The sequence below is a fragment of the Anomaloglossus baeobatrachus genome, chromosome 6 (assembly GCF_048569485.1).
Source record: "Anomaloglossus baeobatrachus isolate aAnoBae1 chromosome 6, aAnoBae1.hap1, whole genome shotgun sequence".
Taxonomy (NCBI): domain Eukaryota; kingdom Metazoa; phylum Chordata; class Amphibia; order Anura; family Aromobatidae; genus Anomaloglossus; species Anomaloglossus baeobatrachus.
In genome coordinates this window covers 101,412,197-101,435,344 of record NC_134358.1, presented here as the reverse complement: position 1 = coordinate 101,435,344, position 23,148 = coordinate 101,412,197, and the positions used below count along the sequence as shown (strand labels likewise).

The 23,148-nt window shown below is 44.1% G+C and overlaps 1 protein-coding gene across 2 annotated transcripts in view; it reads right to left on the bottom strand.

The window, feature by feature from the left end:
- Positions 1-23,148, bottom strand: part of LOC142244097 (uncharacterized) — a 126,110-nt gene that overhangs the window by 62,208 nt on the left and 40,754 nt on the right. For both annotated transcript variants that reach the window (XM_075316294.1, XM_075316295.1), the window contains one exon: positions 3,173-3,357. In XM_075316294.1, coding sequence (XP_075172409.1) covers positions 3,173-3,357 — 185 coding nt within the window. The remainder of the gene's footprint in view (positions 1-3,172; positions 3,358-23,148) is intronic.

The window sequence follows — 23,148 nt, the reverse complement described above, 5'->3', positions numbered from 1 at the left end:
TGACTCCACACTCCTGCCTTACACCGTAGTTGTGCGAGGGCTGCACAACCACATCAGGTGAGCAGATTCCTTTTCTTCTCCTCACCGCTATCTCCCAGAACCTTCACATGCGCTCCCTTGTTTAATTTTTATCCAGGTATTCTCTATAGACACACACAGAGGGAGAGACTTGTCACTCAAGGAGGATTGGGATAGTGAGAAGCAGCCAAGGACCAGCCTCTTGGACTAGTAATCCGAGCGGCATAGTTCTCTCCGGCTTTCCCTCCCTGACTGAAATGAAAGAGTCAGTGTTTGGCACGTGCTGCCAGTGGTTCGGGCATGATGTATTAGTTGTCAGGTTCCCTTTAAAAGATATTTGATAGTTTGTGTCCTTTTTGTGCACTGTGCCCCACAAACCTCAAGTGACGCCATATCTATCTATCTATCTATCTATACATGTGGTCAAAATTGTTGGTACCCCTCGTTTAATGAAAAAAACCCCACAAAGGTCACAGAAATAACTTGAATCTGACAAATGTAATAATAAATAAAAAAATCTATGAAAATGAACAAATGAAAGTCAGGCATTGCTTTTCAACCATGCTTCCACGGACATTTTCTCCAGGTCTTGGGTGTTAAAATATCATAATTATAGTGCGCACAATGCTTGCACTATAACTTCTTATTATTATTATTTTTTATCATTATAGCGCCAGCGCCATAACTTGAAATCTTTTACTCCTCTTGCCAATTTTCTAAAGTATACGGGGTTCAGTGGGAGAAGGAAAATCAGCAAAAATCCAATACAAAGATAGTAAATGGCTCATAGCAGATACAGATTTACATTTTTGCCTTGAAAATAGCCCATAATATGTCAACCACAAACTTTTGTTACATTACACATCAACAATCAAATACAAGTGCATCTCAATAAATTAGAATATCATCAAAAAGTTAATTTATTTTAGTAATACAATACATTAATATGCTTGGATACAGCACTCTGTGAACAGCCAGCATCTTTAGCAATGACCTTTTGTGGCTTACCCTCCTTGGGGAGTGTGTTAATGACTGCCTTCTGGACATCTGTCAAGTCAGCAGTCTTCCCCATGATTGTGTAGCCTACTGAACAAGACTAAGGCTATGTGCGCACGTTGCGTACTAGCCCTGCAGAAATTTCTGCAGCGATCTGAAGAGCACATGTGCGCTTTAGATCGCTGCAGAAATGTCCGTAGTGAGCGCCGATTCCATGCGCTCTGCCTCCAGCTCCTCCCATAGACAGAGCAGGAGCTGCCGGCAAAGCGCAGGAAAGAAGTGACATGTCACTTCTTTTTGCGCAGCGCTTCGGCACTAGCCGAAGCGCTGCGCTCTGAGACGCCACGTGCGCACGGCCCCTGCACAATCTCCATAGACTGTGCAGGGGACGCAGGACGCATGCAGTTACGCTGCGCTGCAAAGCGCAGCGTAACTGCATGAATTTACGCAACGTGCGCACATAGCCTAAGGGATCATTTTAAACGCTTAGGAAGCCTTTACAGGTGCTTTGTGGTAATTATTCTAATTTTCTGAGATAATGACTTTTGAGTTTTCATTGGCTGTAAGCCATAAACATTAACAGAAATAAACACTTGAAATAGATCACTCTGTGTGTAATCTAATATATAAAGTTGAATATGTGTGTGTGTGTGTGTGTGTGTGTCCGGGATTGGCATCTGCACCGTCGCAGCTACAGCCACAAAGTTTTGCACACTCACTTCTGGACCCAGAGAGCGTCATAGGCTATGTTTTGAGGGGAAATTTTAACCCCACGCTTTACAGTTATTCACCAAAAAACTTGCCTCCATTAAAGAGAATGGAGCTGGGAGCCACAGTGCAGCCAGAACTTCAGAAGAATGCGCAGCCACGCCCTTAAATGGAATCTTGGTGTGTCACAATGTAGTCAGGGAAAGAGACAGACAGGGAAAGACGCAGACACAGACAGGGTAAGAGACAGACACAAAGAGACAGACACAGACAAAGACAGACTGACAGGGAAAGAGACAGATAGGGAAAGAGAGAGCACGGTTAAGAGACAGACACAGACAGGTAAAGAGACAGACAAAGAGACAGAGACAGACGCAGGGAAACAGACAGACAGGGAAAGAGAGGGAAAGAGACAGACAGGGTAAGAGACAGACAAAGACAGGTAAAGAGACAGACAAAGAGACAGACACAGGGAAAGAGACAGACAGGGAAAGAGACAGACAGGGCAAGAGAGGGAAAGAAACAGACAGGGAAAGTGACAGAGATAGATAGACAGACAGGGAAAGAGATAGATAGACAGACAGGGAAAGAGATAGACAGACAGGGAAAGAGATTGAGACAGACGGAGAAAGAGACAGAGACAGTCAGAGACAGACAGTGAAAGAGACAGACAGACAAAGAGAGAGAGAGAGATATATACAGAGGGGGAGACAGACATTATAATTACATTTATATCTACAGTATTTTTTTTGTGGTTTGTGTGCAGAATACATTTTTGTTAATTTTTGTTAATACATTCTATTTTGTTAACACCAGTTATTAACCCGGGCGAAGCCGGGTAGTACAGCTAGTGACTCTATATAATGTGTTTCCCTTTCTGTATTGAATTACTGAAATAAATTAACTTTTTGATGATTTTCTAATTTATTGATATGCACTTGTATCTCAAAATAAAAGACATTGTCAAATTTTGTGTCTATGTATCAGAACTGGGTTATTGCTACTGCATAGATGTGGTAGTTGCACAAATGTCAGCAACAAAAGCCTTATCTTCATCTAGTAGGAATCTTTTCAGCATTAGCGATGAGCAGCTGGCAGAAGCCTCTGGCACTACTTATCTGAGAAATTAAAGTACATTTTCAGGGATGGGTGAGGGTCCACCATCTCTAGAGGTTAGAGAACAAGACAATCTCACATTGATGCTGATATATATTAAATACTGAGGTATCTACAGTCCATAGTAATAGTTTATTTAAATGCTAAGATTACTAATCAATAATTAGATGTCAGTGTGCATGGCTCTAAAATATTAATAAAAATGTAAGTTTGATTTTTGTGTATTGTCTTGCGTCCTCCCTCCCAGGCACTGGCTCTGCATAAGTGCTGAGAATTATCCTGCCCTGACCTAGAATAGATCATTGTGCTATTGTAAGGAGGCAGACATTATTACTTGTGTTTGTAGGAGGCGGAGGTCTCGGTCTTTCTCCTTCACACTGTGAATGGTGCTGTGCAGTTGATGAAGAATGCTCTTCTGTTCCTCCTCTTTATGTGTGAGATCTTGTACAGAAACATCTGCCAGTTTCTTTAGTTGTGTCACATCCTCCACCAGGACACTCTTCTCTCTCATATTGACATCTCAAAGAGAAAAATAAAGTGAAGATTTATTTATCTGACATTTGTAGACTTGATTCTCAAGCTATCACTGCGCATGCGCTGCATCCCATTATTGCAGGGCCTTATTGTGTGTGAATGTACAAGAAAATGCCTGAAGGTTTAACTAAACCCAGACTAAACTGACATGTGGTCCTCCCATCTTCAGGAGGTCATCTGTTGACCCCACCTGTTTATCCTGCTTGTTCTCATCTTTTTATTCCGGCTTGTTTCAAAACCCCTTGAACAACATGTCCATCTCAACTCCAAAATATTTCCAGAATTCGTCCCTTCCTCAACCCTCTTTATACTAAAAAGTTAGCACATGTCCTCCTCATCTGATGTCTGGACCAGAGAGGTTGATTTGAGTGTTATCAGCTTATAAATGGTACTGGAAGTCATGGGACTTTATGAGCAGTCCCATGCCAAAGGTATAGATGGAGAAGAATAGGGGTCCCAGGACAGAGCCTTGAGGGACACCAACAGAAAGAGGGCAGGATGGGGAGGTAGTGTGGAATGCAAGACATGAAATGTGCGGTTATTTAGGTATGGGGAAATCCAGGAGAGAGCAAGATCTTTGATGTCAAGGGAAAAGAGAATATGTAGATTGAGGGAGTGGTCTACTGTGTCAAAGGTAGAGGACAGGTCTAGAAGGAGTATAAAGTATTGTCATTCAGCTTTAGCGGTAAGTCGTTAGTACTTTTCGTTAGCAAAATTTTAATGGAGTGGTGGTGACAGAAGCCAGATTGCAGGTTGTCGAAGAGTGAGTTGGATGAGAAGTGGGAAAGAAGTTCAATGTGGACGTGTGGTTCAAGTAGTTTGGAGGCGAACAAGAGCAGTGATATGGGACGATAGCTGGATATGGAGGTTGAGTCAAGAGATGGCTTCCTCATGTTTGTATAATAATATTGAGAAATTGTTGGCTCTCTAAAGGACAAGAAATACATTTACAGGACTCCCGCCTCTTTTCTTCTTCATAGAGGAGAGCTACTTTACATACCTTTTCCAGGAAAAAAATGCCTTAAAGGGTTTGTTCACTACTTGAACAACTCCTTTTCATTCGCCATTGTAATGCCGGCGCCCCTACACTATCCTACCTTTCCCCTGCTTCAGGGACGCAGCCATATTCACCACCTCAGCCGGACTAAGCCCTCCCCCACCTCGGTCCTCCATGAGCTCTCCTTCTGCTTCCTGCTCTTGGGCCTGTGCACGCTGCCATCATCCCCCAGGAGCATGCACATTCCCTGCTCTTAAGGGCCAGTGCACCATTTCCCCAAGTGCCTCTCAGCCTATACAGTTAGGTCCAGAAATATTTGGACAGTGACACAATTTTCGCGAGTTGGGCTCTTCATGCCACCACATTGGATTTGAAATGAAACCTCTACAACAGAATTCAAGTGCAGATTGTAACGTTTAATTTGAAGGTTTGAACAAAAATATCTGATAGAAATTGTAGGAATTGTACACATTTCTTTACAAACACTTCACATTTTAGGAGGTCAAAAGTAATTGGACAAATAAGCCAAACCCAAACAAAATATTTTTATTTTCAATATTTTGTTGCGAATCCTTTGGAGGCAATCACTGCCTTAAGTCTGGAACCCATGGACATCACCAAATGCTGGGTTTCCTCCTTCTTAATGCTTTGCCAGGCCTTTACAGCCGCAGCCTTCAGGTCTTGCTTGTTTGTGGGTCTTTCCGTCTTAAGTCTGGATTTGAGCAAGTGAAATGCATGCTCAATTGGGTTAAGATCTGGTGATTGACTTGGCCATTGCAGAATGTTCCACTTTTTTGCACTCATGAACTCCTGCGTAGCTTTGGCTGTATGCTTGGGGTCATTGTCCATCTGTACTATGAAGCGCCGTCCGATCAACTTTGCGGCATTTGGCTGAATCTGGGCTGAAAGTATATCCCGGTACACTCCAGAATTCATCCGGCTACTCTTGTCTGCTGTTATGTCATCAATAAACACAAGTGACCCAGTGCCATTGAAAGCCATGCATGCCCATGCCATCACGTTGCCTCCACCATGTTTTACAGAGGATGTGGTGTGCCTTGGATCATGTGCCGTTCCCTTTCTTCTCCAAACTTTTTTCTTCCCATCATTCTGGTACAGGTTGATCTTTGTCTCACCTGTCCATAGAATACTTTTCCAGAACTGAGCTGGCTTCATGAGGTGTTTTTCAGCAAATGTAACTCTGGTCTGTCTATTTTTGGAATTGATGAATGGTTTGCATCTAGATGTGAACCCTTTGTATTTACTTTCATGGAGTCTTCTCTTTACTGTTGACTTAGAGACAGATACACCTACTTCACTGAGAGTGTTCTGGACTTCAGTTGATGTTGTGAACGGGTTCTTCTTCACCAAAGAAAGTATGCGGCGATCATCCACCACTGTTGTCATCCGTGGACGCCCAGGCCTTTTTGAGTTCCCAAGCTCACCAGTCAATTCCTTTTTTCTCAGAATGTACCCGACTGTTGATTTTGCTACTCCAAGCATGTCTGCTATCTCTCTGATGGATGTTTTTTTTTTTTTCAGCCTCAGGATGTTCTGCTTCACCTCAATTGAGAGTTCCTTAGACCGCATGTTGTCTGGTCACAGCAACAGCTTCCAAATGCAAAACCACACACCTGTAATCAACCCCAGACCTTTTAACTACTTCATTGATTACAGGTTAACAAGGGAGACGCCTTCAGAGTTAATTGCAGCCCTTAGAGTCCCTTGTCCAATTACTTTTGGTCCCTTGAAAAAGAGGAGGCTATGCATTACAGAGCTATGATTCCTAAACCCTTTCTCCGATTTGGATGTGAAAACTCTCATATTGCAGCTGGGAGTGTGCACTTTCAGCCCATATTATATATAATTGTATTTCTGAACATGTTTTTGTAAACAGCTAAAATAACAAAACTTGTGTCACTGTCCAAATATTTCTGGACCTAACTGTATCTGATAGACACTAGGTACTTAAGGCATCCTCTCACTAGGAAAGGTGCCTGAGCATCATTGTCAGTTAGTAAGTTTCTGTCCAGCTAACTAATTGTCAGGTCCCGCTTAACTTTGTCCGTTACCTGTACCTGTGGCCGCCTTCCCATTCCTGTTAGTATCTGCCGTACCTTCCGTACCCGCCTGTACCAAACGCCCTGTCCTCATCAGCCATCCCAGCTGCACCTGTCTTCACTAGAGACTATATCTGCTGTTACTTGAGCTTGTCCCTGCTCTGGGAGTCAGCGACCACTGTCCCTGACACTGGGAGTGGCACCTGGCGTCTACAGGCACCCAAACCCATCCTCACCATTTAAGGCTCTGGCATATACCCGGTGGGGTTAGGCCCCTCCTTCATCAGGGCAAGCCCAAGTTCCCCCCGTGGTTCAGTGGGTTCACTTCCGCTCGCCACCGTAACATCAGTGAGCGTTACACCCATGTTTACCCACATGAAGATAAAAAATCTTATACTCATCTCCAGTGCTGTTACATTCTGCGAGCTCTGCGCCCCATCAGTGCCGGCTTCATTGTCCTCACCTTTGGACAAATACGCAATCAAGAGGAAGTGAGAGCTGCGGCTGCTCTATCACTGCCTATTGATGTTTGATAGGACTATGGGGAGAGAGAATCTGGCGCTGATTGGGCACAGGGCTTGGGTACCGTAACTACCTCACCTAAGACATGGGAGAGTAAGTGATGACACCACTGGAAATATGCCAACACCGGAGGAGAGTTTGAGTACTCCAATTTTAACGGGCACAAACATAGGGAATGAGAAGTGGATGTCCGAGTAGTGGATAAATCCTTTAACACTAGAAATCCCAGAGAGGGGTCATTTAACATTTCTACCATTGGAAACCTATGGAGCTCGAAATTTCTGGGATTTCTAGTGTTAAAGCCTCTCCAGCGGCTGCATCTACACACAGTGAATTAGTCCTTTTCATAAGGCACATTAGGGTTTCTAGAAATGTATCTGATTATAATTCAGTTGCATTAGATATAAATATATACTTAAATAAAGAGCTTACTGTCTTACTAGACTAAGAATGAAAAGCTTTTACTGACCTCTCGCATTATTGGGCAGTATAATAATATTCCCACTGTCCTATGCGCGGCTCCTAGTAAAATATGTTTGGATATTTCTGCCATTTATTATGGAATTTTTTTGTTAATTTAACCCTTAATTCCTTATCCATAAACCAAGCTGTTATTTTTTTTTCTTCTTAAAAATGATGACACCTTAGGTACACAAATTTTTTTACTTAAACACTTGTAAGTTTTACTAAAAATAATATTTGCCATTGGGTTTCATTAAATGTTTGCTCTGTATGACTTTTAAAGAGAATCTGTCAGCAGATATTTGCTATATAATCTGATACGGTAGCAGCATAACGTAGGGGCAGAGATCCTGATTCCAGCAATGTGTCACTTTCAGGTCTGCATGCAGTCATTTTGATAAAATCACTGTTTTCTTTGCTACAGATCTAGCAACGCTTATAATGCTGAGCTCTGTATAATCCCACGACACCAATGTACATTGTCAGAAAGCTGCCAATCAGTTTTGGGGACATGGTTGGATTACCAAAGCACCTAGTTCTGTAGTGATAATCTCCTGCTGATAAAACACTGATTGTATTAAAATAGCAGCACAGCCTAATAAATGACACATCACTGGAATCAAGATCTCAGCCCCTACGTCATTCTGCTCTCAGATTAAATAGCAAAAACTTGGCAGATTCCCTTTAAGGCTGTTTATTGCTCTGCACATTGCTATCTGCAGAATGTCATTAAAGGTAACCTGTCATATCAAAAAACACAACCTACAAATATGGGGTCAATCTACAGACTTATAGCTCTCTGAAGCTGTACGGAGGCCATACTGAAAGCCTAGGGGCTGGGAGACAAAGAAATGTATTCCTCCTCGCAGCCTTCGGCTTTTAGTCATAGAGGCGCAGCCGACGTGGCTTCAGTCACCAATCAGTGTTTTTTTTTTCTTTTCCACTTCCTCATCGTAGTCTATGGGTGAAAAAAAGTTGCAAAAACGCTGAAAGAATTGACATGCTGCAAATTTTAAAAAACGCGGCAGTTTTCCAATTCAGCCAGAGAACAAAAAACCGAGTGCATGAGATTTCTGAAATCTTCTAGCTTTGCTGGTACTGTAAAAAGCATGTAAACGTAGCTTTAGCAAACTCATTCTGTAGCCCACAATGTTAAGAGAAACAAATCTTCAAGAGCCAAATGGTGAAAGATTTTTAATGAAACTCAATTGTGAAATCATTTTTATTTAAGCAATAAAAAAAGTCCCAAAAGGCGTCCATATTCTTTAAAGGGGATTTCCAAGAACAAAGTTAATTTTAATCAATAGATCTTGGAATAATAATAATTTCCATAATTGGATGTGTTTAAAAAAAATGTTCCCATGCTGAGATAATCCTATACATATGTCCCTGCTGTGTACTGTGTAATGGCTGTGTCTGACTGTACAGGGACATGGTCTGATCATACCACATCTCCTGAGACATTACAGCACGGGACCACAAATAGCAGCAGGGAAATGTTGTACCTTACAAAAAGAACCAGAGAGCATCTCGTCTTTATACTCTCTTTTGCGTCCTTCCCGACCCAGGAGTTGTGGTATGATCAAACCATGTGCCTGTACAGTGAGACACAGCCATTACACAGTACACAGCAGAGACACAGTGACCAGAAAAATAGCCAAAAGAAAAATGCCTACAGAATAAAGCCCACAGCCATGAATGCTCACACGGAAAATTGCCCACACGGACAAAATAACAAGAATTTTCTTTGCTCCCTCTCTCTTCTTTTATTTGGGAGACTTGATACTTTGTTGTTATATGTAAAAGTTGCTTAATTTGATGTCGCCGGACCTCTCATAGCAATGAGGTCTTGCATCCTCCTCTTTTTACGACGTGGCATCTGACCCATGTCCCTGGGTTGTATCGATTTTCCAACCTCTTGTGTTTCTCTTTGGCATTGTTAATTCAATAATAATGTTAATTTAAAAAGAATGCTTTATTCACACACAGAAAATTGGGCACAGAAGTGGTACCGTGTAATACAGTACCTCATACCGCCTCTTTTTTTATTTCAAGGTGACCTGCCTGTGCATTAGCCAGTGTTAATTTGTGGCAAGCCAGGTCCCTCTGCAATCCATAAGAGAGACCACAAGACGGGATGAAGTGCATTGTGAAATCCCTCACAACTAGTGATGGGCAGACTAGCATTGTAAAAGTCCAGATCTGTGCAGGTTCAAAAGTACCAGCGCACCGACCCCGGAGCTCTTAGGGAACAATTTGGGTCTGGCAACTAAAAAAAATAAAAGGAAAAATAAAGAAAAAATAAGGGTAAAGCAGGCGGGTTATATTTACCGAGTCTCTCGCACGCCTGTACACTGCTTCCGGGTCCACTCATACCACATCCGAGGCCTATTATTATCCTTCATACATATGCACTGTTCCCCCGCCCACCAGCAATCCCTGCATCTCTGACTAGTTGCAGTCAGACACTTCCACACCCTATGACAGCATGTCTGACTGCTTTCAATCTGAGGAGATGTGTGTTCGTACCTATGGTGTAAAAATAAATAAAAAAATTGCTGTAGGGTCCCCCCATATTATCATATTCAGCACAGATAAAGCATTCGGCTCCAGGTTGCAGCCCCCAGCTGTGTGCATATCTTGGCTGTGTATCAAACAAGAGGGACCTCATGCGGCTTTTTTAAATGATTTACATAAATAATTTTAAAAAACATTTGTGTAGTTCCGTCCCCCCCCCCAATTTTAATACCCAGCTATGATAAAGTCAATAGCTGGGGGCTGGCAGTCTCAGGTTGTGGAGACACATGCTTATTGGACCCCCACAGCCTAAAATAGCAGCCTGCAGCTGGCCAGGATTGTTGTGTCCATTAGATTCGACAATCCTGGAACTTTACCCAGCTCATCCCAATTGCCCTGGTGCGGTGGCAATCTTGGTAATAAGGGGTCAATAACAGCTTACAGCTGCCATTAAGCCATAGATTAGTAATGAGAGGCATCTATGAGAGCACTCCAATTGCTATTCTGTAAGGGAAAACAAAGAAAACACAAACACTGAAAAAATACTTTATTTGAAATAAAATACAAAAAAATACCCTATTTCACCCCTCTATTAACCCACAAAACACTCGATATAATCCACACAAGGTCCCACAACGATTCCAGCTCTACTACATCTGAAGTGACAGCACACGGGCAAAGAACTTAACCACCCATTGTGAGCTTCAGGCAGTAACTGAGCCGCAGCTATAAGCGGTGACATCACTCAGGTTATTTTTTTTTTTTTAACTATATTTTTATTCAAATTTTTCAATAACATAACACTGGCATAAGCGAATTCAGCATTGCAAATTCAACATTACATTGTCATGTTTGATCATCCCAAATTCCATACCAATTTTTAAAATCAATAACCGTAACATGGCAAGATAAAGCAAAGGAAAGCAGCGACCCCTTAACCCATCATTCTTATCATTCCCCCCATTGAACCCTTGTGAACATGGTAATGACATACAATAAAGAAGTCCCACTCAAATCGGTTATTTCCCCCTCTCCTTTTAGTCAGCTTTCAACCTTTCCTCCCCCACCTCCAAGCCATCCAATGTACCCTTCAATTTTTCAGTATGATACCAGACTGTGTCTTTGAAAGGTGACATAATCCTGACTATCTCGTCCCGAGTACAATAGGCCAGTATGAATTTCTTCCATTTGTTAAAGTGCTGTCGTATTCTATCCGCCCTTCTCTCTGCATCCAATCCTTCTATTTCAAGAAGATGCATGAGCTGACCCAAGATCTCTTCAATCGCGGGGACCCTAGACTCCAACCAATTTTTTAGTATCGCTCTCTTGGCTGCCAGAAGTATCACATGTATAAGTCTGGGTGGGTTAGTCATCTTCCCTTTGGTATCGTTCCCCTCCTCCCAATGGTGAAAAATAGCGAACCCAGGTGAGAGCCGAACTTCAAGACCCCACACCTTTTGTATACAACTTTTGATCTGTGACCATAATGGACTCAAATGGGGGCAGGACCACAACCCGTGAAGGAGATCAGTTCTACTACTCTTACACTTAGGGCAATACGTAAGCCTGTCTGGCTTTGTTGCTGATGGAGGGAGATTGAAACCATAAATTGCCTTGTGCATAATTCTAAATTGGGTTTCTCGCCAATTCTCATTTAAAATTGATTTACGAAGAGCATTCCACCCTCCCCTAATTTTTACCCCCATAGACGGGTCCTCAAATTGTTTTTCCCAAGATTTAAATAAACCTTCCGGGTGCTGTCCTATTAGTATATCACGCATGGCTCCATAAAGAAAAGAGATAGATGATGAAGTTATTGAGTTCTTTACCAGACAATCAAAAGAGTTAAATACTACCTCCTGGGTCACATCATGCAACTGAGTCATAATACTATATCTCACTTGGTCATATTGGATTACTTGGTTAGGCCGCAGGCCATACTGCGCTATAATTTCGTCTCTACTCAACCATCTAGGCTCTGAGGTGTGCAGGAGATGAGCAACAGTCCTTATACCCCTCACCTTCCACTCTTCAAACAGCTTATTGCTTGTCCCCTGCACAAACTCTGGATTCCCCCATATAGGCAAGTATTTGGATATTTTATGGGGAAGTTTGTAATTTTTCCTCAACGCCTTCCACGCTGCAATCGTGTCTTTAAATAAGGAAGAGTGCTTGACTTTCACTGGGAGATTAGCCTGCCTAGTATGAAGCAATGCCACCAGATCCCAAGGCTGTGCATAGTCTCTCTCAAGCTCTAACGCTGAATAATGCCTAGAGCCTTTAATCCAATCCAATATATATCTAGTCAAACAGGCTATATTGTAACCCCGAATGTTCGGCAAACTCAGACCTCCATGAACCTTAGATGCCATCAACTTCTTAAGCCCTATACGAGGGCGTTTCCCCCTCCAAATGAAATGTGAAAAAGCTCTATTTAGCTGGACAATATCTTTATGCTTGAGAAGCAGGGGAAGTGTTTGAAGATGATACATTAATTTTGATATCGACATCATCTTAATTAGGTGGACTCTACCGATTAGGTTCAATGGAAGGTCGTGCCATCTTTTAAGATCTTGCTCTATTTGGCTCAGAAGGGGTGGATAGTTTAGACTATAAAGGGTTGCCGGAACCTTACCTATTTTAACTCCCAGGTATGTGATATATGACTTAGCCACTGTAATTCCTTCAAAAGGGTTCTGCTCCCGTGTTTGAACATTTGTCCCTCCCAGGTATAGGAGCTCGCATTTTGACGCATTAATCTTGAAGCCTGAGTACGCTCCAAACTCTCGCAAAATTTGTAAAATCTCGGGGACCTGCTGAGCTGGATTCGAAAGGAAAAGCAAAATGTCATCCGCAAAAAAAGCTGACTGAATTTGTCTATTATTTACAGAAATACCCTGGAAGGTGCTATGTGTAGATAACAATCGTACCAATGGTTCCAGAGCCAGATTAAAAAGTAATGGGGAAAGGGGGCAACCCTGTCTGGTTCCTTTCAGTAACGGAAAAGGGGCTGACAGATATCCTGGAATGTAAACTTGAGCCTTCGGATTTGTGTAAATTTCTCTAATGTAGGTATAAAATGACCCCGAAAAACGCATTTCATCTAGAACTCTATAAAGCCATGACCACTCAATATTGTCAAAGGCTTTCTCGGCATCTATTGTAAGCAAAGCGGGAGATTCTCCTTTCAGAGGCTGAAGGTTAACCCTATCCAGGACAAGAAGAACTTTTCTAATATTTAGTGTCCCTGATCTTTTCTGAATGAAACCGGCCTGTGCTGGGGAAATCAGTTGGGGAAGAATTATAGCTAGACGATTTGCCATAATCTTTGACATTATCTTCATATCTAGGTTGATAAGTGATATGGGCCTATACGAACCCGGATCCTTCGGGTCCTTCCCCTGTTTAGGGATCAATTTTATATATGCCCGGTTATTATTTTGGAAAGACGCATTACCGTCTAGTATGCTATTATACAGCTCTAGTAATGTAGGTAAGATCTCTTCCTTTACTGTTTTATAGAATTCTCCCGTAAATCCGTCAGGGCCAGGGGCTTTATAATTATGCATGGAGTTGATTGTCCCCAATACTTCTTCCCCCGTAATTTTGGCATTCAGAAAAGTGCGATGCTCTTCTGTGAGTCGAGGTAGTGTCACTTTAGATAAAAGATTATTATCGGGAAATTTGTCTCGCTTTTCCGACGAATAAAGGTTTCTATAATACGTGCCTAAAGTCTCAATTATTGTCTTAGGGTTTTTGTGTATCTCCCCCTTTTGATTTTTTATTTGCATGGGTCCCTGAGTTATAATCCTATTTTTCGCTAAGTTGGCCAGTATTTTCCCTGCTTTATTTCCAAAGCGATGTAATGTAGCTTCTTGCATTGACCTAGCCATTTGTTCCCGTTTTTCCACCCACTCATTAAAAGCTCTTTGGGCTATTACCCATCTATCTCTATGGTCCCTATCAGGATGCTTTTGAAAAGAAGTATATGCTTCCCTCAATTTATGGGAGGTTTCAGTAAATTTAAGATGAGCCTTTTTCTTCAAATAGGAAACATGTGCTATCGTTCTGCCCCGTAATACTGCCTTCGCCGTGTCCCATAATAACATAGGTGTGTCTTTATGTTGATCATTATGTACCATAAATTCCGTCCACCATTCCTTTAATTTCAAGGAAAAATCTTCGTTATCTTTAAGGAAGGAAGGATATCTCCACAGATAGTCCGTTCCTCTGGGATAAATGTTTGCTAGGTCTAGCACCACCGGGGCATGGTCAGAAATCACCAAATCCTGGATAGTAGCTGAGTGGAGCGCACGTACCAGGTTCCCTGAAATAAGGAAGTAGTCAATGCGAGACCAGGAGCTATTAGCATGTGAATAGTGCGTAAATTCCCTATCCTGAGGGTGCAATAGTCTCCACGCATCCCATAAGGCCGTGGCATTTAACAGAGGACACATAACTTTATCATGGCCACGCGGTACATTTGGGGGGCCTTTAGCATTTTTCCTGTCCTCTAGCACAGATACCACCGAGTTGAAATCCCCCCCAATTATTAGATTAAAATGGGCATGTTCTAAAATTTTGGCCTCAAGTCGTTGAAAGAATGATTTGTTGTTTTCGTTCGGGGCATAAATATTAAAGATTTTATAAATTCCTCCAGGTATCTCCACTGAGACCATCTGAACCCTACCTTCCGTGTCCGCATATGTTTCCAGGACTTGATGTTGTAATCTCCTACTGACTAATGTAATAACCCCTGCTTTCCTTTTAACTGAAGATGACCCATAGACTCCTCCAACCCACAATTTCCCCATCCTCTGCATGTCTGAACCTTCCAGATGAGTTTCCTGAAGAAGTGCAATGTCCGGTTTGAGGCGATTAAGGTGGCGTAATATCTTAATTCTTTTTTGGGGGGAACGTAACCCCTTAACATTCCAGGTAACTATTCTCATAAAGCACATGTAATAAATGGAAATCCTGACTTTCGTTTACCATGTTTTTGCTGCCCTCCCTTGCCAAAAAAAAATTCAACCAATTAGACAATTGAACATAGTGCTCACTTGCAATAATGAGAGTAGTAGTAATAATAATAACTCTGTGTAAAATCTTTGCTACTTCACTTGAATCCAAAATCCCCAAACATTTCAAACATCTCCCTCCCCTCCCCCCCCCAACTATACCAAAATACTCAGACTTCACTTTTTTCTGATCACTTTCCAAGCTCAGTCAACCTTATACTTGTATAGCATTTAACCAATATAAAGGACTGTCCCACCTACAAAGAAAGAGAGAAGGAAAAAAAAAAAAAAAAAAAAAAGTTCTCTTTCCTTTCCTCCGCCTCAGATTTCTTAAACTTTTTCCACTGCGGCTTCTCCAACCTAAATCAAAAACAGGTGTCCCACCTTGAACTTTACACATCCGACATTTGTCTATTTGTCTTAGGTTCCCTTAAGTTCCTTGTTTTGCTGTCTCCGGTCCTTCGGGGAAGCTGTAGCGAGCTTCACAGAGCTCCCTTTGGTCACTCTCTGGTTCGGTGAGTCGTTGCGCCCTTGTACTGGAGAATTCCTGAGGTCACGAGGACTGCTGATCCGCTCAATAAAGGCCTCTGCCTCCTTTGGACTTGAGAAAGAATTGTAGGATCCATCCTGATGTCTGATAATCAACGTTGCCGGGTACTTTAACTGGAAGCGTATATTTCTCTTAAATAAGGCAGAGCATATGTATGAGAATGCCCTCCGCTGCCGTGCGACCTCCGCAGAAAAATCCTCGAAGAGTAAGATGCGCGAGCCTTTCACCTCCAAGGGATGTTTCAATTTCCTGTATGCCTGTAATATTTCCTGTTTATCGGAGAAGTCCAAGTATTTCATTATGACTTGTCTTGGGCGTCTGTTATTTTCACTCTCATCACCTCTCCTTGGCGGACCAATGCGGTGCACCCTTTCCACTTTTCTCCTTCCTGCTACTCCCAGGGTTGTAGGAATAGTGGATTCACACAATGTACGTAGCTCACCAACTGGGTATGTTTCAGGCAGGCCGACAATGCGCAAATTGCTTCTTCTGGAGCGGTTCTCCAGATCGTCCACACGGTCCCTCAGGATCAGATTCTCCCTGGCCAGACGCATGACTGTGGTGTGGTCAGAGCCGAAGTCCTCCTCTAGCGTCGACATTCTGGTTTCCATAGCCGCAACCTGTTCCACCGTCTCATCAAGTTGGTTCTGTATGGCACTGAGAGCTGTTGCTATTGATGCTTTAATTGTAGCGGAGATATCAGGTAGCAAACGATTGGCGACTTCATCAGCCAGACGCTTATAATCCATACCCTCCATTGTTTTGAATACATCCGGGGTCCCCTGGGAATCCTCCATCTCCATCTGATGAGTATTTTCAGGTGACCGAGGGACACTTAATTCTGTATGGGCAGTCACAATCTTTTTTTCACACTGTACGCTGGATGTATGAGGATTTTGTGTTTTGGAGCTGCTGCGCAGCAGGTATCTTTCCATCAAATAGTGAGTGAAGGGACGTAAGTTTTGACACTGATTTAGTGTGGGTTGTCAGACAAATCTTGATTCTGCTCCCCCTTTTGTTTATTCTCACTTTCACCCCTTTCTCCCCCCTGCCAGAGTTATATGAATTCTCACTGTCCTGAAACTTTGCAGGGATGTATGTTTAAACTTCCCTCCTTCAGCTTCTTTCACTTTCTCCAGAGCTTTGCACTGAGTCTGTATGCCTAGAGATTCAGCTCCTGCTTATGCACAGGTCTGGACAAGATGGGGGAAGGGCCCAGGGATTCCCAGCTTTTTAACTCTTAGCTCTTTGCAGAACTTGTCAGTAGCGTGTTGTTTGCTGCTGATATCTTATCAGGACTCCAGGAGATTTATTATTCTGCTGCCGGTTAACTGCTTAGTGCTGGGGGAGTGAGTGCAAGGTAAGCTGCGTCCTGCTCTCTGTGTACAGATCTGATTTTAGTGCAGGGCAGGCTCCGGCGCCATCTTTATCATGCTGCCAGATCTTGAGAGGGAGGGGGAGAGCGAAATTCACCGCGCTGTTTCAAGTAATTATCTCCACGGCTCCCCATGAACTTCCCTGCATGTAGCAACTTCACTCACCGGTGGAATGGAGCGGGGGAGGCTGGTGGGTTGTCCGGTATATATGTCAGAGCTGCAGGGAATGACAGAGCTCAGGCGTCCTGTGTCCTACATGATCAGCGCAGGAGCCGGAAGTCCATCACTCAGGTTATTTGCGATCATAGGTGGAGGACCGTGCTGTCACTTCAGATGTAGCAGAGATGGAATCGTGTGGATTACATCCGAATTGGATTTTTTGGGGGTTAATAAAGTAGTGAAAGAGGGTGGGATTTCTGTATGTTATTTCAAATAAAGGATTTTTTCAGTGTTTGTGTTTCTTTTCACTTACAGATTAGTAATGGGAGGTGTCTCATAGATGTCTCCCATTACTAATATAGGACTTATTGGCAGCTGTGAGCTGTTATTAACCCCTTATTACCCCGATTGCTACTGCACCAGGGCAATCGGGATAAGCTGAGTAAAGTTCCGGGATTATCGCATCTAATGGATGTGACAATCGTGGGCCGCTGCAGGCTGCTATTTTTAGGCTGGGGGTCCAATAAGCATGGGTGTTCCCCCAGCTGTCGGCTTTATCATGGCTGGGTATCAAAATAGGGGGGGACTGCACGCTTTTTTTTTAAATATATTTATTTAAGTAATTTTTAAAAATCCCTATTATTTTGATACACAGCCAAGAAAAGCACACGGCTGGGGGCTGTAGCCTGTAGCCGTATGCTTTATCTGTGCTGGGTATCATAATATAGGGGGAACCTAAACCATTTTTTTATTTATTTTACACTAATAGGGACGCACACGCAGCGTATCTGATTGCAAGCAATCACACAAGCTGTAACACAGGGTGGGGGCGGGTCTGACTGCAACCAGGGACTGCCGGTGGGCAAGGGAAGCAGTGCATATGCATGAGGGATAATGAGCGCCCCCTCAAGTAGCGCTACAGCCGCATGGGAGATTCGGTATGTATAATACGCTTGCTCTAATCACCCAATTCCTTCTATCACCGTTTTAAATCGCCGGATTCTGGACCCCATGGAATCAGTGTGGGATGAGACCAACCTGTATATCTATTGTTGCTAATTACAGACTGGTACAAAGGTGTGCTTACAAACCAGAGCTCTTCATAATTTTTGCATTAGATCAACTCAAAATCACAAGTTGATCACATATCATGTAATATCCTCACCTTGCACCTCAAATATCACAGATCCAAAACTTTGTGATGTGGCAATGGTACAAAGCTGTGTGTGGGCAAATGGACTGGAGTTATTGTTATCAGACCTCTTTAATAAACTGTTATTTCGTCCATGTGGGCAATTTCCCATGTGCCCAATTTTCTGTGTCTAAATACAGCCTTAGCCCTCTTTAATAAACTGGTAATAAATTGTTGATATTTTGTCCATGTGGGCAATTCTCTGTGTAGGCAACTTTCCATGTGGGCAATTTTTCTGGCTGTGGGCTTTTTTCCTATGGACATTTTTCCCTTGGGCATTTTTCATGGAACTACAGGACACAAATATATAAGATTATCTCCGCACAGGAACATTTTTTTTAAACACATCCAATTGTGGAATTATTCATTAAAATGCACTTTAAATAAGAAAACCCGTTTTCTCTCTCTATATATGAAGAAAGAAAGAGAGAGAGAGGAGAAAAAAAAGTATTGGTCGCCTACTTCCGTCATTTGACAAACTACGACGGATCCTGCGGCCATAGGCTTCCATTATACCAAACGATGGACTACGACGGATCCTGCGGCCATAGGCTTCCATTATACCAAACGACAGACTACGACGGATCCTGCGGCCATAGGCTTCCATTATACCAAACGATGGACTACGACGGATCCTGCGGCCATAGGCTTCCATTATACCAAACGACAGACTACGACGGATCCTGCGGCCATAGGCTTCCATTATACCAAATGATGGACTACGACGGATCCTGCGGCCATAGGCTTCCATTTTACCAAATGACGGACTTCAACGGATCCTGCGCCCATAGGCTTCCATTATACCAAGCAACAGACTACGACGGATCCTGGGGCCATAGGCTTCCATTATACCAAATGACGGACTATGACGGATCTTGCGCGCATAGGCTTCCATTATACCAAACAACGGACGACGACAGATCCGTCGCTGTCCGTTTTTTCGACGTACACAAAAAACGTTACTATGGACGTCGTCTCAGTCCGACGGACACAATTTGTTTGATGGATCCGTCATACCACGGATGTAACATCATGCCATCCGTCGCGATCTGTCGCTAATACAAGCCAATGAGAAAAAAACAGATCCAACGCTGGATCCGTTTTTTTCCTATTTCGACACATTGTGACTGATGCCAAAAAAATGGATGTGTGAAAGTGGCCTTAGAGGTCAGGCATTTGCAGTTAAAATTAAACTCTGAATTGCAGGTGCATAATGGGTTACTGCAGGGTGAAACGTCAGTGTGGATTTTCCCAAGAGCTTTTTAAGAAGTTCGTTGAAGCTGCTGTTCACATACGTCACTGTTATTACTGGGTTCAATAACTCAGCGCTGCGGTGTCACATTACAGTGGGAGCCTGAGCGTATGTCCCTGAACCGATGTGCTGCGCGCAGCCACCTGATAACCACACATTATAGTGGCAGGCCACACTCAGCAGTGGGAATTGATGAGGGGGTGCAGCGTACTTGGGGGACAGGCTGTTTTTTTTTAACAATTCCTAGTTGTACCTGTGCTGATCTCAGCATAAACCTATCATTCAATAGCTGATCACTACTATACGATACCTAAATCCTCACCTATTTATTTTCAGTGTGAGCTCCAACTACTTATGTTAGTTATTTTGGAAAAATGTGGGAAAAAAAGCCACTAAAATGCATGTTGTAAATAAATCAAATTCATGACATTTATTTTACAATTTAAAAACAACAACAATGTATGTAGCAGCAAAGTGGATGAGATGTTACCAAGTCTCATGCACACATTGCAGAGAAAATTCTAGTAAATGTTTTCATCCTTTGAAATTCTTTTTTTTTTTTACGTGCAAATGAATGAAAGACCATGTAATATGTAGATGCATTGGGTCCTCCAGGGGAGGAGCTGCTCTTTACAGCACCTTTACATATGTACATGTGTCGCGGGTGGCGGGGCGCTGCGCTCGCTAACGCTCGGGTCCGGCGCTGCGGCTGCTGCTCGGTGGCTCGAGCGGTGGGCCGGATCCGGGGACTCGAGCGGCACTCCTCGCCCGTGAGTGAAAAGGGGGGTGATTTGTTTGGGGATTTAGTCCGTGACGCCACCCACGGGTTGTGGTGAAGATGGGCACCACCGCTGCTGGTGACGGGGATCCCGGGAGCGATGGTATGGAGCAGCTGGGATGTTGTTTTCCCCCTCCATGGGTAGGGGTTGGTGGTCCCGGGGCCCGGTGGTGTGACGGGGAGGCAGGGTCGGTGAGGTGCAGGGTTGCAGGGACAGCGCAGCGCGGTGCCGGATGGCACGCGTGTACTCACTCAGCAATAGATGCACAAAGTCTCCGGTAAACCAAACGGCTGGATGGACGGGTCCCGCAGCCGGCTGCAGTGTCTCTCCCCGGACAGGTGATGGTGGCTGTCTCTCCCTGCACCTTTGTGTACTGTGTTAACTCCAATGGCTTTTCCCAACGGTAGTCCGCTCCCCGGTGTATAGATACCGGAGGAGCCCGTTTTGCCCGCAGGCGCTGGCCCTTGGATTTCTAGCCGGTGGCGGTGGCTGTATATCCTCACGGTGTGAGCGGTTGCCTTCAATCGGGACTTGGTTGTTAGGGAACCCCGGGGGTTCCTGTCACATTCGGATTTGACTATTGACGGCGACTCCAAGCCTGGTCGGGGTCCGATGGCCCTGCCTGTGTGTGCTTAGCTTCACTCCGTTCCCCGGTCTGGTACCGGTGCGCCACCGCCCAGCCCCGGTCCTTACGGCTCTGCGGAGTTCCACCAACTCCTGCAGACGGCCACCACCGTCTGCCAACCTTGCTCTCGGTGCCTGGGCTCCAACCCAGACACTCGCAGTACGTGACCTCTCACTTTCACCTCCAAACTCTATCTCCTGTTTTTCCCGCCTCCAGGCTGTGAACTCCTCGGTGGGTGGGGCCAACCACCTGGCTCCGCCCCACCTGGTGTGGACATCAGACCCTGGAGGGAGGCAACAAGGGTTTTTGTCTGACTAATGTAACTGTCCGGGGGGGTGGGTGTGTGTGTGTGTTTTGTCTGTGGCTACCTGGCTAGTCCAGGGCGCCACACATGTGCCCTAGAGACCATATATTTTTATACTGGCAATATTTCGGATTTCCCGGCTGCAATTTGTTTTAACAATAAACTATTCTTTACTCTCTCTTAAGGGTGCTTTACACACTGTGACATCGCTAACGATATATCGTCGGGGTCACGTCGTTAGTGACGAACATCCGGCGTTGTTAGCGACATCGCAGCGTGTGACACCTAGGAGCGACTATCAACGATCGCAAAAACGTCGCTCCTTTTCATAATATCGTTGGTGGTGCATGCCGCTGGTTGTTCAGCGTTCCTGTGGCATCACACATCACTATGTGTGACACCGCAGGAATGACGAACATCTCCTTACCTGCGTCCACCGGCAATGAGGAAGGAAGGAGGTGGGCGGGATATTCCGCCCGCTCATCTCCGCCCCTGCTCTGCTATTGGGCGGTTGCTTAGTGACGCCGCTAGGCAGGTAAGTACGTGTGACGGGTGTTAGCAATGTTGTGCGCAACGGACAGCGATTTGCCCGTGACGCATAACCGACGGGGGAGGGTACGCTCGCTAGCGATATCGATATCGCAGCGTGTAAAGTACCCTTTAGGCTCCTTTTACACATCAGTTTTTTGCTATCAGTCACAATCTGTCGAATTTTGAAAAAAACGGATGCAGCGACTGATGCTACTGGATCCGTTCTTTTCTCATTGAGTTGTATTAGCGACAGATGGCCTCATGTTTCATCTGTCAAGCCTATGGGCGCAGGATCCGTCGTCATCCGTCAAATGACGGAATCCGGCGACGGATCCGTTTTTGTTTTTTAACTGCGCAAGCTCAGATGGGGTGTAAAAACACTGTTGGGCTGAAAAAACTGATGCGACTGATCCGTTTTTTTTGACGGATCCGTCACATCAGTTTTTCCACAATCTGCGACGGATCCGTCAATCCGTTGAGAAAATAGATTGTGACTGATGGCAGAAAACTGATGTGTGAAAGGGGCCTTACGGATCAGGGCTGATACTCTGCCACTGCTCGCAGTGACATCATTGTCTGCAGGGCTGACGTCTTGCTGACATCTATCAGTGATCTCAGCGACTCTGAGCAGTTCACCATCAACTCGGGCAGAGCGGCTGACCTCAGTTATTGGCTGAAGTGCTGCAGATGTGACCTCATTAGCACTGCAGACGTGACATCAGGGCTGAAGACATGACATAATCAGTGCATCAGCGCTGCAGACGTGACATCAGCACTGCAGACATGACATTATCAGCGCTGCAGACGTGACATCATTAGCGCTGCAGACATGACATCAGCACTGCAGACATGACATCATCAGTGCATCAGCGCTGCAGACATGACATCAGCGCTGCAGACATGACATCATCAGCGCTGCAGACGTGACATCATCAGTGCTGCCGATGAGACATCAACACTGCAGACGTGACAACAGTCCTGCGGATGCAGACTATCACAGACACTGGGAGCAGCCTCTGAGACTCAACGCTGGACCTTGGGAAGGTGAGTAAAAGACAGGTTTTAATTTTTAAGACAATTTTAATTTTTTTACATTTTTTAAGACAAACTGCAGCCGGGGTGCCGGGAATTTCGCAAACCAACAAATCCCTTTAAATATTTACTAAGCATATCTCTAGTGAGACGTAGGTGAGAATATTATACCTCATAGGTATTCCGTTTGTATCTCAAGGCTCGGGCCCACTGGTCCAGGAAACCATTATCCAGCCCCATTTCCGTGAGATGGTTGGATTGTCATTGTAAATAAGCACTTGAACCTTGCCTCTCCCCCCATCTCATTGTAGATTGTAAGCTCTCACGAGCAGGGTTGTATTTTTTTTTCCCCTCTAAATATTGTATTTCTATAACTGTTACTTGTTTGTATATGATCCTC